The sequence below is a fragment of the Callospermophilus lateralis genome, chromosome 13 (assembly GCF_048772815.1).
Source record: "Callospermophilus lateralis isolate mCalLat2 chromosome 13, mCalLat2.hap1, whole genome shotgun sequence".
Classification (NCBI taxonomy): domain Eukaryota; kingdom Metazoa; phylum Chordata; class Mammalia; order Rodentia; family Sciuridae; genus Callospermophilus; species Callospermophilus lateralis.
Window position 1 is genome coordinate 83,675,758 of NC_135317.1, and position 13,711 is coordinate 83,689,468.

General features: G+C 39.5%; 1 protein-coding gene across 1 annotated transcript in view; it reads right to left on the bottom strand.

Annotated features, from left to right (window-relative positions):
* Positions 1-2,125: 2,125 nt before the first annotated feature.
* The window catches only part of Crb1 (crumbs cell polarity complex component 1), a 137,271-nt gene continuing 125,685 nt past the window's right edge, over positions 2,126-13,711 (bottom strand). Inside the window, exon 14 of the mRNA XM_076872932.1 lies at positions 2,126-2,341. Within this exon, the coding sequence (XP_076729047.1) occupies positions 2,126-2,341 (216 nt within the window). The remainder of the gene's footprint in view (positions 2,342-13,711) is intronic.

Sequence of the window (13,711 nt, forward strand, 5' to 3'; positions counted from 1 at the left end):
TTTAAGCTCAGCTACTTATTTCTTTTTCCTTTAGGCAACAGCTCTTTTTGTCCTTCCCATATAAAACTCTATTAAGAAGTTGTAACTTTAATGGGATACAAAGATAAACATGTCTCATGGCATACTCCAAATGTAGACATCTAGAGACATCTGTCTTCTTGAACTTACGCTTAAAGCAAAGTTAGATATTGGGGGAAAGTCAGAGATTAAGACATTAAGAAGGCTTCAGAGCCATGATAGTTTAGGAGCCAGATCATCCAATGACAGAACACACTCATCTTGGGCACACTGGGATTTTGCTGTTGGCAGGTACAAATGCAAACAACATTCACTCATTATTTGTTGGTTTAGCCACAAAATATTTATTATGTTTTCACTAGGGTCTGTTGTAAGTGCAGGGTTTTACAGTGAAAACAAACAAAGTTCTTTTCCTCATATAACTTAAATTCCAATCAGGGGAAACAGAAAAAAATAGTGATAAACAATATGGAAAAAATAAAGCAGAATTTAAGAGACAAGGAGAAACCAGCAAGAGACTGAGAAGGAACTGATAGTGAGGTAAGAGGAGGAGGTAGAATAGTGTATCATTGTGTGGAAAGTATGTCAGCAGGAGTGACAATTATTTCATATTCTTCTGAAAGGTCAGAGAAGTGGAAGACGGAGTACTGACCATTATAGTTGGCAATGGGAAAGTCTTTGATGGACAGAAAGGGCAAATAGTTTGAATTAAAGAGAAGATTGGAAGAGAGAAAGGGAAGATAGAAAATGCTTTTGCAGATACTTGACTGAAAAGGATATATGGTCATAGGAGTGAATTCTATGTGATGGGACATAGAACAGCATGTTTGATGCTTAAGGGAATGATCCAATAAAGTGGGGAAACTGATGATATTCAAAGAGAGAAGAATTTTCTGGAATTATGTCCTTGAGTAATTAAGAAGATTATTTTAGACCAAATTTAAAAATTCATATCATTAAGATGTTTGAGCATATACCCCAAATATATAGGCATGTATTTCAATGTTTGATTTGTATTATACTTTAGTAGTATGTTGTTTCATGTGTTTCAAAACATATGTAAAAATATAACAAATACTGTGTAGATAAATATATAAATAGAGGGCCTAGGATTTTCCTCCTCATACCACATAGATGGTCTGTACACATAACCCTTACCATGAATCTCACTTAGGATTCTTACCTTGGAATGTCACTTTTGGTGACCTATCAAAAATAAGTCTTTCAGAATTGAGAATTTGAGTTTTATTGCTTTTTTAACTTTCTAGAAAGTGTTTTGATCTTAAACTAACCTTTACAAAGAACAAAGACTATAGTGGGCACAGTGGCACATGCCTGTAATCTTAGTATCACAAAAATATGAAATAGTAAAAGGACTCTAAGTGTAACCAATGTGAGATGATTTAGTTAAAAGATTCATAAACATGTTCTTCAAATGCTTCCATGGGTTGCTTTGTCACATTTAATGCCACAAAATGCAATATATATATATATATATATATATATATATATATATATATATATATATATATATACTCAGAAAGAACATCCACATTTCAATGGTTATTTTTCTATGGTTTGGTCACTTTTTGACCTTGGGTCATTCCCATGGCTTTCTCTAAGTACTTGACTAAAGGATGAGACTGTGTATCTATTCACAGGCATATAATTAAACCTTTCACCACATGATAGAAAGAGAAATGTATTCTATTGTTTTGTTGTTGTTACTGTAGTTCCTGTATAAAAAAAAAATGGTAGTTGTCTGCTAAAGGGCACACTAAAACGTTGTTCCCAGGTTGCAGAGTAAAGAGTTTAAACAATAGCCACTGGAGCTTTTTGCAAAAGATACAGTGCTCTGGAAGATGTTTGTGCCATATATGAGGCTGAAATTAATGGTGCAGACATAGTTTAATGATTGGTTAATATAAAAAAACAATGGTGTCAAGTCAAACCACTATGAAAATCTTTAAGGAGATCAAAATTATCCTTCTCACAGTTCCAGTGCAATCCAAGTTGAATTAGTGTCTCCAGGTATGTCCAAAAATCACTCAAGTCCAATCATCAGTTCACCGTGAGCCAACCCCTTTCTCAAAGGGGCACCATGCTTCTAAATCAACCTCTCCAACGTGGGGGGCTGCCTCATGCTCCACATTTCCACTCGAGAGCCTTCCTTCTCTTGGCGGCAGGGGCTGTAGGTTCCCTGAGTTGCCCTTTTTTTGGAGGCAATAATAGAAGCAGCAACAGCCAGCAAGAGGATGAATAATAGGGCTAACGTCACTGAGCCAATGGCAGTGAAAATGTCCGAGATCAAGTCATCTGCCAACTGAAGGGATTGAAACAGTTAAGAAGTGAATTCAAGAGCAAAGGTTAACTTAGGACAATGGAACTCCCCTGGAGTGAAGAATAACAAGATCAATTTGGTACCACTCAGTATTGTAAAAAGACCAAGGTGTTAAAAGACAGCCAGGTTTTCTTATTCCTAGATCATGTGAAGATGACCATCTGTCTAGCATCTGATTCCTGTGGGCAGAGAGTATGATGTGAACTATCTATTGTACTCAGTGTCTTAATCTTAGTGACTAAGGTCATTCATGTGACATCAAGGTCAAGAAATGAACACACGTGTGTGTGTGTGTGTGTGTGTGTGTGTGTGTGTATTTCTAAATTCATGGGATTGTATTATTTATGGTTTCTTCCCTCCCTCGCCCAAAGTTTGATTTTAGACTTTAAAAAAAAAAATGTTGTTTTACAGTCTTTCTTGGGAAAGGAAGCAAATTAAATTAGTTGAGCCTTGTGGGAAGATCCCTAGAGAAGAGGGACTGAAACACTAGTCTCTCAGGCGATTTGGATTTGAAGTGACAGTTGAATGCTTGTAAAAAAGCACATGAGTTCAATGCCAAACCCAAACATCTAGTAACAGAAAGCTGTAGGTGGAGCCCTGGCAGGAGGATCCGAATCCTGAGATCTCGTGGGTTTACAAGTCGCACATGGTTGGTTTAATGTTGGTGCAGTGTGATTACAAAGCACCTTCTTTAGAAAACCTGAATTCTATCAGTTTGGCAATAAGTACATGAAACTGTGATTGAGTTGCATAGAAATAGTAAAGACAGGAAGCAGTCACTATTTGAATTTTAAGTGACTTTTTTTTAGGAGAAATATTTCCAGCAGAGTAAATATAGGAGTAAATTCCCTTACCTTCCCACTTAGCTTTCTCTATGGTCCCTGTGCCATTGCCAAACCAATCTACCATTACAAACAGAAACTCCATTTTAAGATTCTATGCAGTTTAAATATCTTTGCTATCCTTAGTTTTCATTGTTGTTATTTAATTTTTCCTGTTTTGGTTCAAATCATTATATAATTAATATAATACAGTGATGTCTTTGTACTGTTGTTTTGGGTCTAACCACTGAATCTTGCTCATATTCATTAGTTTTTCTATTCATTCAACAATACTTACTATTTACTATGGATATTACTAGAAAATAAAAATATGGAAATAAATTAAAGTTTGGAACTTGGAACTCAGATCCTAAGGATAGGAGATAAGGAGGAAACACACCCACACATACAAATAATCATAGTGCACTGTAAATTTGTGTTATGATTGTGCATTAATTTGTATTGGGATACGGTGGAGTAAGAGTAGAATGAAGTATGTGATTGTTCTTTGAAATATGAGTGAAAGTTCAAGGATCATAAGCAGGAAATGCTATTTGGATGAAATCATTTGAATTTTTAAAAAGCCAGGGGATAGAAAAGTGCTTAGAATTTGTGAAACAGTAAGAAGCCAAAAATGACCAAAGAAAGGTATTGACCATCATCTCCATGTTTGAATAGGGATATAAATCATTGATAAAAGATAAAACTATAAAGGAGATAAATTTTGTCAAGGAATTTGAAACTACCTTAAAATCTGATGTTCGCCCTGTAGTCATTTTTGGGCTATTGGAGATGTTTTGGAAAGGACAAGACATAATCAGATCTGGGTTTTATTAATTTGTCTCTGATATTAGGATGAAGGATTGGAAACAGTAAAGGTAGATAAGAAATTAGAGGTAGAAAAGTTAGTTCATTTATTGGTCAAGATAAAGAATGACCTAGGTCTAAGGTTAGCCAAGAAGTGAGGGTTGAAGGGCAAGGGTGGATGAGGGGAATTTTGGAGGTAAATTTGGCATCACTCCACATCAGATTGTACGGGAGTTGGGGACAAGCGTAGGAGAAGGATTAAGATGGCTGAGGATCCCATGTTAGATTAGTACATGGATGGGATATCATTAGTTGGGTACAGGACATGGTAAAAGAAACAGGCCTGTGTAGGAAGACTATGAATTCACATTAGAAAAAGCTAGTTTCAAGCACCTAGCACATTCAGGGATATGGTGCTATTAGGTAATTAGAAATACTATAATCGCTTCCCTTCTCTTTTATATTGCTGTGAAAAATCCTGAGTCAGAACAACTTTTCATTTTCAAGTTATTGGGGCTTTAGGAGTAATACATGAAGAGTTTCACAGAATCCAGTCGTTTTTGAAGGGGGGGGACAATTTTAGAGAGCAAATTCCCATTCCATACTGCTTGGTCGTGCTTTTGTGTGTAATTACATGTGTTATTGACAAAGATAACTCTGGTCTGGGAAAAATGAACAGAGTCATAGAGTTGGCCTTGAAGGATCAAAAGTCAGGGACACAGAAGGGCAGATGGAACCTGACCAGCAAAACGCTTGGAATTATCTCCAGACCTTTAGATAATGCACTCCTAAATCCCTGGTTGTTGATTTAATCTTAGTCTGTCCAGTAAATGGAGTCAACTTTGGGAGTACAGCTGTTATCCTGGATGAGTGAGCTGGGTGTGGCAACAAACAGACAGGCAGAAATGATTTGGCTTGCCTCTGTTTTCTAAACTTTTCTGTTCTCTTATTGTCTCATTAAGATGGAGACTGCTGACAGTGGGGAAATGAAGTCCAAATGCATCCTCTCATTTGTTGCATTGCACCTGGGAGGAAGAGGGGCTCTTGGGCATAGGCTCAGAGTCCCTGTGAGTGCCACAATTCAGGAGGCACCAGAGAGCTGATTTTTCACTTGTGATCTGTGAGGAACCAAGAACCTTGCCTAAAGAGGCTTTACTGTACTCAGATGTAATAAGAACAAAAGCAAATTCAAGGGCTAGAATCTAGCTCCATCTCTGCCACTCATTGCTGTCATTTAATGAAGTGGTTAAGGGTCCAGTCTATAGAGGGAGAGACCTGAGTTCAATTCATGATCCTGACACGTACTTGTGTGAATACACCAGCAACTTCTTTCATCTCTCAGAGACTCATTTTCATCATCTATAAAATTAGATATTAATATCCACTTCAAGGGATGGGACTAAATGAAACAAAGTGATGTGAAATAGACAAAGCATGACTTAAAGGAAGTTCTCAAAACATAAAAATATTCGTAGCCATTAACACACCATTGACTATTCTCCCTTATTCTATTTATTTATAAAAGATAAACTAGAATTTCGTTAGGATTTTGCAGTACGACCCAGTGAGCCAACCTATAAAGCCTAAATTGCAAGTTTAGGCCTCATAGTGTTTTTGATGAGACAGTTCCCTTAGCTGTATCAAGTAAGGCATGTCATTAAGCTCTGGAGTCAAGTGGAATGATTGGGATTTTGAAAACCCTCTTGAAGATCCTTTACCTTTGAAGTCCATGGTTGAAAGGCTCCTTTTGGTCTGCTATTCTTCAACCATGCTTAAAATGTACAGCCGTGGAGTGGATCTTTTGATAATTGAAACTACTGTGACATGTGAACTGAGGATGATGGAGGCCTCCAAGTGTGGGACAAGACCTGTTTGGATGGGTGGTACTTCTAACACTGTGCTTTTGAATAACTTTTTCCTGAAAAGATATACCCCATATTAGCAATGACCATCATGTAAAATTATTTTTCTCAAGGATGACAGGCTTCAAACTATATTGAATTATTATTGTTAATTTCTTTTTTAAAAAATATGACTCTTGAGCTGCTGAATAAATAAGTATTTCACTTTGGTTTTCCCCCAAAATGGGTTCACTGAAACCTTGACTGGTTTAGGGCCCATCTATAACCCAAAGCCAGGTTATGTTATGGCACTCTGAGGTGAAATTATCAGCACTTATTTTTAATCTTTTTAACTGACTACTGTATGTTGGAACCATTCACCAGTGCATCTTTTAATCCCAGAAAAGAGATTCTGTACTGTTTCTGCTGAAGGCAGACTGGAGACAGCATGTATTTGCTAAACAGACAAATGGGTGTGTATCTAGTTTTGTCAATTTTTAGTACATTTGGTCTCTATGTGTTGTTTTCCCATCTGTAAAATAGAAAAGAAATAATTCTCGTGTCTCAGAACTGCTCCAAGATTCATAGCATTCGGCTGTGTGGAGAATGGGAACTTGGTCTATGCTGTTGCCCTTCTCTATTATTATTCAGTGAACTTTCCTGCTGGCTGCCCTTGCCCAGTGTGGATTTCAGGGCTCCTGACACCCACAACCCACACATTGATGAACAGTTCATCTAATTCTGAAAAGATAAAATGAGCTGACCTATCTGGAAAGAAAAACATATGGGCCCATTTCTATATCCTCAGCATCAAAAACTGCCTTTCATAATATTTAGGGCTGATGACAGTGTTCAGAAGACTGTGAAAAAAATAAACACATTGAAAGAAGGCCGCCCACCGCCCCCATCCCCAGCCAATATGAAGCATTACAAGACTGCTTGGGAAAATTGACCTCACGTTTCCCAGTGCATGGAAGTGAAGATGTTAAAGCTTTGACTTAAAGTGAGAATCGATTCAAGAATTGATGCCGCTACCATTGAGGTCATTCTCTCATACCTGGTTTTATAAAATCAGCAGAAATGTGTTTGTGTTTAAAAACAGTGGCGATATTTGAGATTAAAATTGGCTCCTGGAAAACACTGCAGTGGAGTGAATTTCTTCAAGTCCTTCACAAAATTCAGCTGTATGTCAGTTACATACAGGAATACGTGGAGACAGTTTAAGGTGGAAAGTTAGGATGTTGAATGAGCAGGTGATTACAAGCTGCAGTCCAGCTTCTCTATATGAGTTTCTGAAACTAGTTTGTGTGTGTGTGATGTATGTGTTTGTGCCATTGTGTAGGTATTATGAGCATACACTGTGTGCTAGTATAAGAATTAGTGATCAGTGGGAAAATTAAACATGTTTTTAAAACACCACTTAGAATATTTATCTTGCATCTGCATATTTAAAACAAAATAAAGATAACTTTAACTCTCATCTCCCAAACAAAACAAAACAAAACAAGAAAAAAAGGAAAGGAATATTCCATATTTAACTTTGGAGAGCAGTTCTTGGGAATCACTATTGTAACAAGTACAGCTTCAATTTTGTGGATGGTGAAAACCTCCCACGCAGACCTGAGTCCTTGAACTGTATCTTATCAGTGAATTAGTAGAAACAGCCGTTTCCATAGTAATATTGAATATATGCCAGGACTCTGTTTTTAAAATTAATATCACTATGGCAGCTAATTTTTAACCATAAATACACTGTCCACTTCACAGTTATAAAGGATGCAAATAAAGTATTGAAAAGCCAAGGAGAGGACGAGGGAGGGGTCCTGGGACAAAGAGGGGGCAATTCAGCCTGATGTTGTGTTTATAGACAGGAAGGCTTCGGAATATGCAGGAGGAGGCTGTGGCAGAGCTACGTGCCTTTCCCCAGGAGCCCAGCCCAGCAGCAGAGCACAGAGCAGCCAGTCATTTTCTCCTGGGCACTGCCCATCTCTTCATCTCACCACCCTGCTTCTCCCAGGAAACTTGCAAGCTCTCCCTGGGATTGCTGAGAACAATACAGTGGTGAGCCCCAGTCTCTCTAAGGCTATGTACAACTGCAGTTGGCAGCATTTGAAACTCCTTGCTGGAGAAAGAAGGAATCTGACATAAAGTCTGTCTCATGAACTCCCACCACATCGTTATAATTCCTTAAAATCTTCTGATTGGGGGTCTTCAAGGAGAGCCAGGAATGAAAAACCAGGCTGAGATGGGTTAATTCAGGCCACCACAGCTTGGAAGGTGTCGTCCTGGGAACTTCCCATGTGATCTCCCTACAAAGCCCTGCTGAAGAGGCCAGAATAGCGACTGTGAAAATTTCCTGTCAAAACGCTGGAGGTAAATGAGATAAAGGAACTGCGCTAGCATAGAGATATACATTTGGAATTCTAGGTGCAATTAAACCATTAGCCTCTTTCATACTTTAACTCAAGCATGACACATTTCCTCTTATGACCTTTAAGGAAAAAGCTGAATTATATTGAGACTTGAGATGTGCTGTGAAATTGGGCACAAAGCGACACATTTGTTCTTGCATTTGACAAATGATTGTACGTGTGCTCTGTGTAAGCACCACGCTGGCTTGAGATCCAGTGTGAGCCCACGGGTTCCTGCCCTGCCAGCCCAGGCACTGGGTCTGAGTTCTCGCCTGATGCTTCACAGCCATCTTCTTGCTTTAGAACCCAGATTGCAGGCAGAAGCACACAAGCAGCTAGAAGTTTGGACACACTGCCTTCATATTTTTCCTCTCTGGAAGCAGGTGGTGTAAGTGATATTATTGTTTTCCTTGGAACCCAAGAACTCATGAATAAAAATTATCTCTCTTTCTCTCATACAAGAACCAAGTCCCAGCAGTCCAAACTCAGATTTCATTATGTTTTGTAAATTTATTATTGAAAGATAACAGCTAAGCATTTCTTCTGACCCTTTTGTCAGGGGTTTGCCAGATGTTTTACACGCAGAGACCACTTCGATTCCCCTGCTAACCCAACAAGGTAGATCATTCTATTTTGCGTCACCTTCTCAGGGAGGCCTGCTCTGACCCCCCTCTTTAACTGCAGCCAGCTTTCTCTTCTGCACCCTGATATCTGTCTAGTTTACCCATTTCCCCACTGTAATGGAAGCTCCGTGAAGGCTGAGCTGTTTGCCTTCCCTTGTTCCCGCCTGTCTCCCCACCACCTGGAACAGCGTCTGTCCCACAGAGACACAGTGATTGACAACAGGGAGTTAAAAGCTTAAGAGCTTGCGCAGCAGCACACGGCCAGCTAGGGACTTGATCCACTGAGAACTTCTTTCTCTTGGGGTTTTTTACCTGATAAAAACCTTGGCATGTGTCTGACAGAGGAATGGAAGCCTTTGCTCTCTGGATCGCCTGCAGGGGAGGTGCTATCTCTGAGGTACTGTTGAGGAACACTGGTGTGGTAGATAAGAAAGGACACAACTGAGGGAGGCACCAAGCAGGCACAGAGATGGTTGGGTATTTTCCTCTTTGTGAAATTAGACATAATCTGTGTTTACCTTTTTTCTGCCCCTTATATCCTGGGCAGGTACATCACCTGGTGACCCAAGCAGGAACTGCCTGTGAAGATTAAGCAATAAAGTAGCAGCAGCCAGTTGTGATCTTCTACCTTCGAATCATTCTTTTCATGGGTTAGGTGAAACTCATGGACACGCTCTTGGCCCATCTTGGTTTCAGAAAGTTTTGTGGATGTTCTTGCTTCCTTTCCCTTTTCTTCTTCTTTTTCTTTCTTTGTTTTATTTTGGAAAAGAGTCATTGCTAACCCAAGATTCTGAGTGTGTAAACTGCATGGCGCTGTGAGCTACTAAACACCTGGAGCTTTCAACCCTGATCCCTCATGTCTTCACTAGCCTGTGCCCAGACCCTTTCCCACTTGAGTCTTCCACCCACATTTCACATTTTTGCATCCCCACAGTCATAATCCTGGTCTAGGTCATTAGCTATCTTTTTCCTGAGGATTAAATAGTCCTCCAGCTACTTTCTCTTCCCCTAGAATCTACACCCTCCATCCAGCTCAATAAGAACAATAGTAGAGGAGGAAAGTGTATTCGGGGGCTCATGGCTTCAGAGGTCTCAGTCCACAGACAGCCAGCTCCATTCCTTGGGGCTTGAGGTGAGGCTGAACATCATGGCAGAAGAGTGTGGTGGAGGGAAGCAGCTCACATGATCAGGAAGCAGAGAGACTCCACTCACCAGATACAAAATATATACCCCAAGGCCTGCCCCTAGGGACTCACCTTCTCCAACCACACAGTTAATCCCATCAGGGGATTAATGCACTGATTAGGTTAAGGCTCTCATAACCCAATCATCTCACCTCTAAACCTTCTTGCACTGTCTCTCTCACACATGAGCTTCTGAGGGACACCTCATATCTAAACGATAACAAAAAAGGAAATGAAAGCCAAACCTTGATTACCAGACTTAGAAGTCCGTGGAAACTAACCCAAACATATCAAACCAACATTTCTAATCTTTAAGCTGATCCTTTTTATTAATGAACTCCCATCTGGTTATTATCTGTCAGAGTCCATCTACCTCCATTCCAACAAAGCACCTCTTTCCACTTCTCAGCGGGAATCACCTAATTCTGCCAATGCCACTTCTCCATCATGAAACATGCCATTTATTCAACCATACCTCTCTTCTTTTTAGAGCACTACTCAATCTTTCCTTCCTGTTTGCAAAGCACCCCCAAGGAAGTCTTTGTGACTCTACACTCTCTAGTTCCTTGATACAGCAATATCCAGTGTCAGCAAGTAATTGGGAAGACCTGTAGCCAAGGATGTATGACATGGAAAGTACACTTGAAGTGCTGCTACTGTTCTTTGTGAGTTAAGCCAAATTCTACCCTTTCCCTTTAGGACTGTAAGAAAAGAGTACCTGTTTATCTATTTACTGTGGAACTTTCCAATAATACAAAATGCCGAGCTTTGCACAAAGTGGCTAATCAATTGTTATTGACTCATACACTTGTAATGCTCATTGCTCTGTTAAATGCATTATTAATTTCCTTGCAGTCATGAGTCCTGTATAGCCCAGAAAATGTATTGGTGGTGAATTCATTCTTTTGCTTATTCATGCATTTTTTCATTCAATAAATCTTTATTGAATGCCTTCAAAGTTTCAGACATAGAAGTTTCTGGAGGTCTGGAACTTGAAAGGAAGGTCATGGTCTTAAAAAAAAAAACCTTTCTATTTAATAGTAGTGTGTATGGGTGGGGACAGCTACAAACAACCATTGTCTTGTGGGCTGCGTAAGGTGGGAGGTGAGTAGGAAGGAAGGCAAGTGGAAGGAAGGAAGACCTCCTGGTGAACCTCGAGAGGAAGGTAGCTGCTGGGAGAATGAGGTAAAGAAGGGAAGGGTGACCAGGTACAGGGACACACGCCTGTAATCCTTGGGATTAGGGAAGCTGAGGCAGGAGGATTCCAATTTTCAGGCCAGCCTGGGCAACTTATTGAGAATCTCTTAATAAATAAATAAGTAGGGCTGGGAAGGAGCATTAGGCAGATGACAACACCCATGGTCCCATTGCTTTAAGAGGAACAAGAAGCATGACAGCGGTACTGGTACATCTGCTTGTCTGGCAGGGTGAGCCCGTTACAGATGAAGAGGTGGAAGCGGGGAGTGGCAGCTCAACCTGGAAGGTGTTTAGGGAACCTGGGCAGGTAACCATGGAGACAATATCTCAGGAGGAGTTGGAAGTGAGGTGGAAGCCCATTTCATGTACATTCTCTGCTGGTTCTTTCCTAGTCATTTGACTTGGACCAGTTACAGGAAACACATCAACTTTATTATTTTGGTTCTTCTTCTGTGTACATGCCAAAAGTTCTCTACTAATCTTTCTTTTACAGCACAGGAAAGATTTGAGTTTCTTTATACCCCATCTCTTCCATAGTAGGTATATTTTGAGGAGGCGATTGAAAAATATGCAAATTTTTTTATACACAATTTAAAAAGGAAGAGAATATTTAATGAATTAAGAAGGCAGGGGGAAAGGCTGGGGTTGTGGCTCAGCAGTAGAGCGCTTGCCTAGCACAGGCGAGGCCCAGGGTTCAATCCTCAGCACCACATAAAATATAAATAAATAAAATCAAGGTATTGTGTTCAACTACAACTAAAAAATAAATATTAAAAAAAAGGAGGCAGAGGGAATGTTTGAGGTTACAAGATACTGAAACACAACAACTGATAACCAAATGCAATTGATCAAATCCTGGATTAAAAATAATTCAAAAAAGGATGCTATTTGAACTATTGGAAAAGCCTGAATATGGAAAGTTTATGAAATGTTAGGTTCCTTGAATATGATAGTAGCATTGTAACTCTAGAAAGAAGTCTTCTTTCTTAGGATATGCTTACCGAAAAATTACATAGAAAAATGTTATGTTGTCTACAACCTACTTTGTAATGATTCAGCAAAAAATGTATGTAACTAACGAAACAGCAAAGATAATAAAGTGTTTAAAACTTGGTCCGTGTGGGTGAAGGGTAAATGTGTTCATTCTACCTTTCTTCTTGACTCTGTTAAGATTTGAGCCTTTATTCCAGAATATATTTGGAAAATAGTATTTAAAAAATGATTTTTATAATGAAAAGTTTCTTTAGCCCCCAAAATATGCAGTTCTTGTTTCTCCCACTATCCGTTCCTTGGCTATTCTAGCCCTTTCTGATTTCTCTTTCCTCTATACTTTAATCACACAGTAAGTTTTATTCCCATTGATGGACAAATCTATCCTTCCAGATACTAAGGTATGGGTCACATCAGATGTCAGTTCCCTCACCTATTTGCCCTGAACCTTGACTACCAGTGCCAAGCAGCATCAGGCACTCACTGTGTATTCGTGGGCTTTCTCATGATCTACTGGTATCACCATTTTTAACCTAAAACCCAAACCATGGCACTTTTTCATTCTGATTTCTTTCTTCTTTCCAACTTTCTTCAGCTGGTTAAAAGCTGTTATTCATTCATTCCCACATTACACAGGAAAAAGATGCCAGATCCCTGACATCCTTATGGCTTATCACATATTCCTTCGGCAAAGGTAATCTAGTCTGTGTCATTGTATTTATTGCCCCCAAATCAAAACCAGTTGCCAAAGTAATGAAGGTCTATTGGTTTGTGTTGACTTAATCCATGTCAGAGGAGCTTTAAAAGCATATAAGGATAATTTGACCAGTAAAAGGAAAGCCATAAAAATGATCAAAAAGCCAATAGATATGCTGAGAACACCAAGCTTATTTTACTGAGGATTTATGGTCAACTTATCAGAAAATTATTTGGTCCAAGTCTACATTCAAGTACTTCCCTCTGTAATTCAACAAAGATTCTAGTCTCTGAAAAAAACAGTCTCCTATAATGAGATACCCTAGTCACCCCTAACTTGCAGCACATGTAGTTTAATTTTCAACAGTTGTGAGACTGCAGTAAATTCAGTTTTTGAATCACTAGTCCCATTTATACCTCAGCCCTGCATTAAATTACCGGAGCATAAACTGCACTGGAGCAAAGCCAACTGTGTTGTCCCTTCTGACATACCTGCACAAGTGTTTATTTATCAAATCGAGCTTAAATACCAGACGAACCCCAGATGGTAGAAGTGCCAACTCCCACTGTGTCCCATCCAACAAAAGTGGATGCCAGGTCATCATGCCCCGCCATGCCATGCCAGCTTTGCCCCAGGCCCAATTCTGGAGATTGCATTTTATCGACCAGACTCAAATTGGCTTCCCCTAGCGTAGGTGATAAAGTGTGGCGTCAGGTCACCCATGTAAAATATATTACTTTAACTTTGACAGCTTGTCATTGAAGTCCTTGTTTATATAATC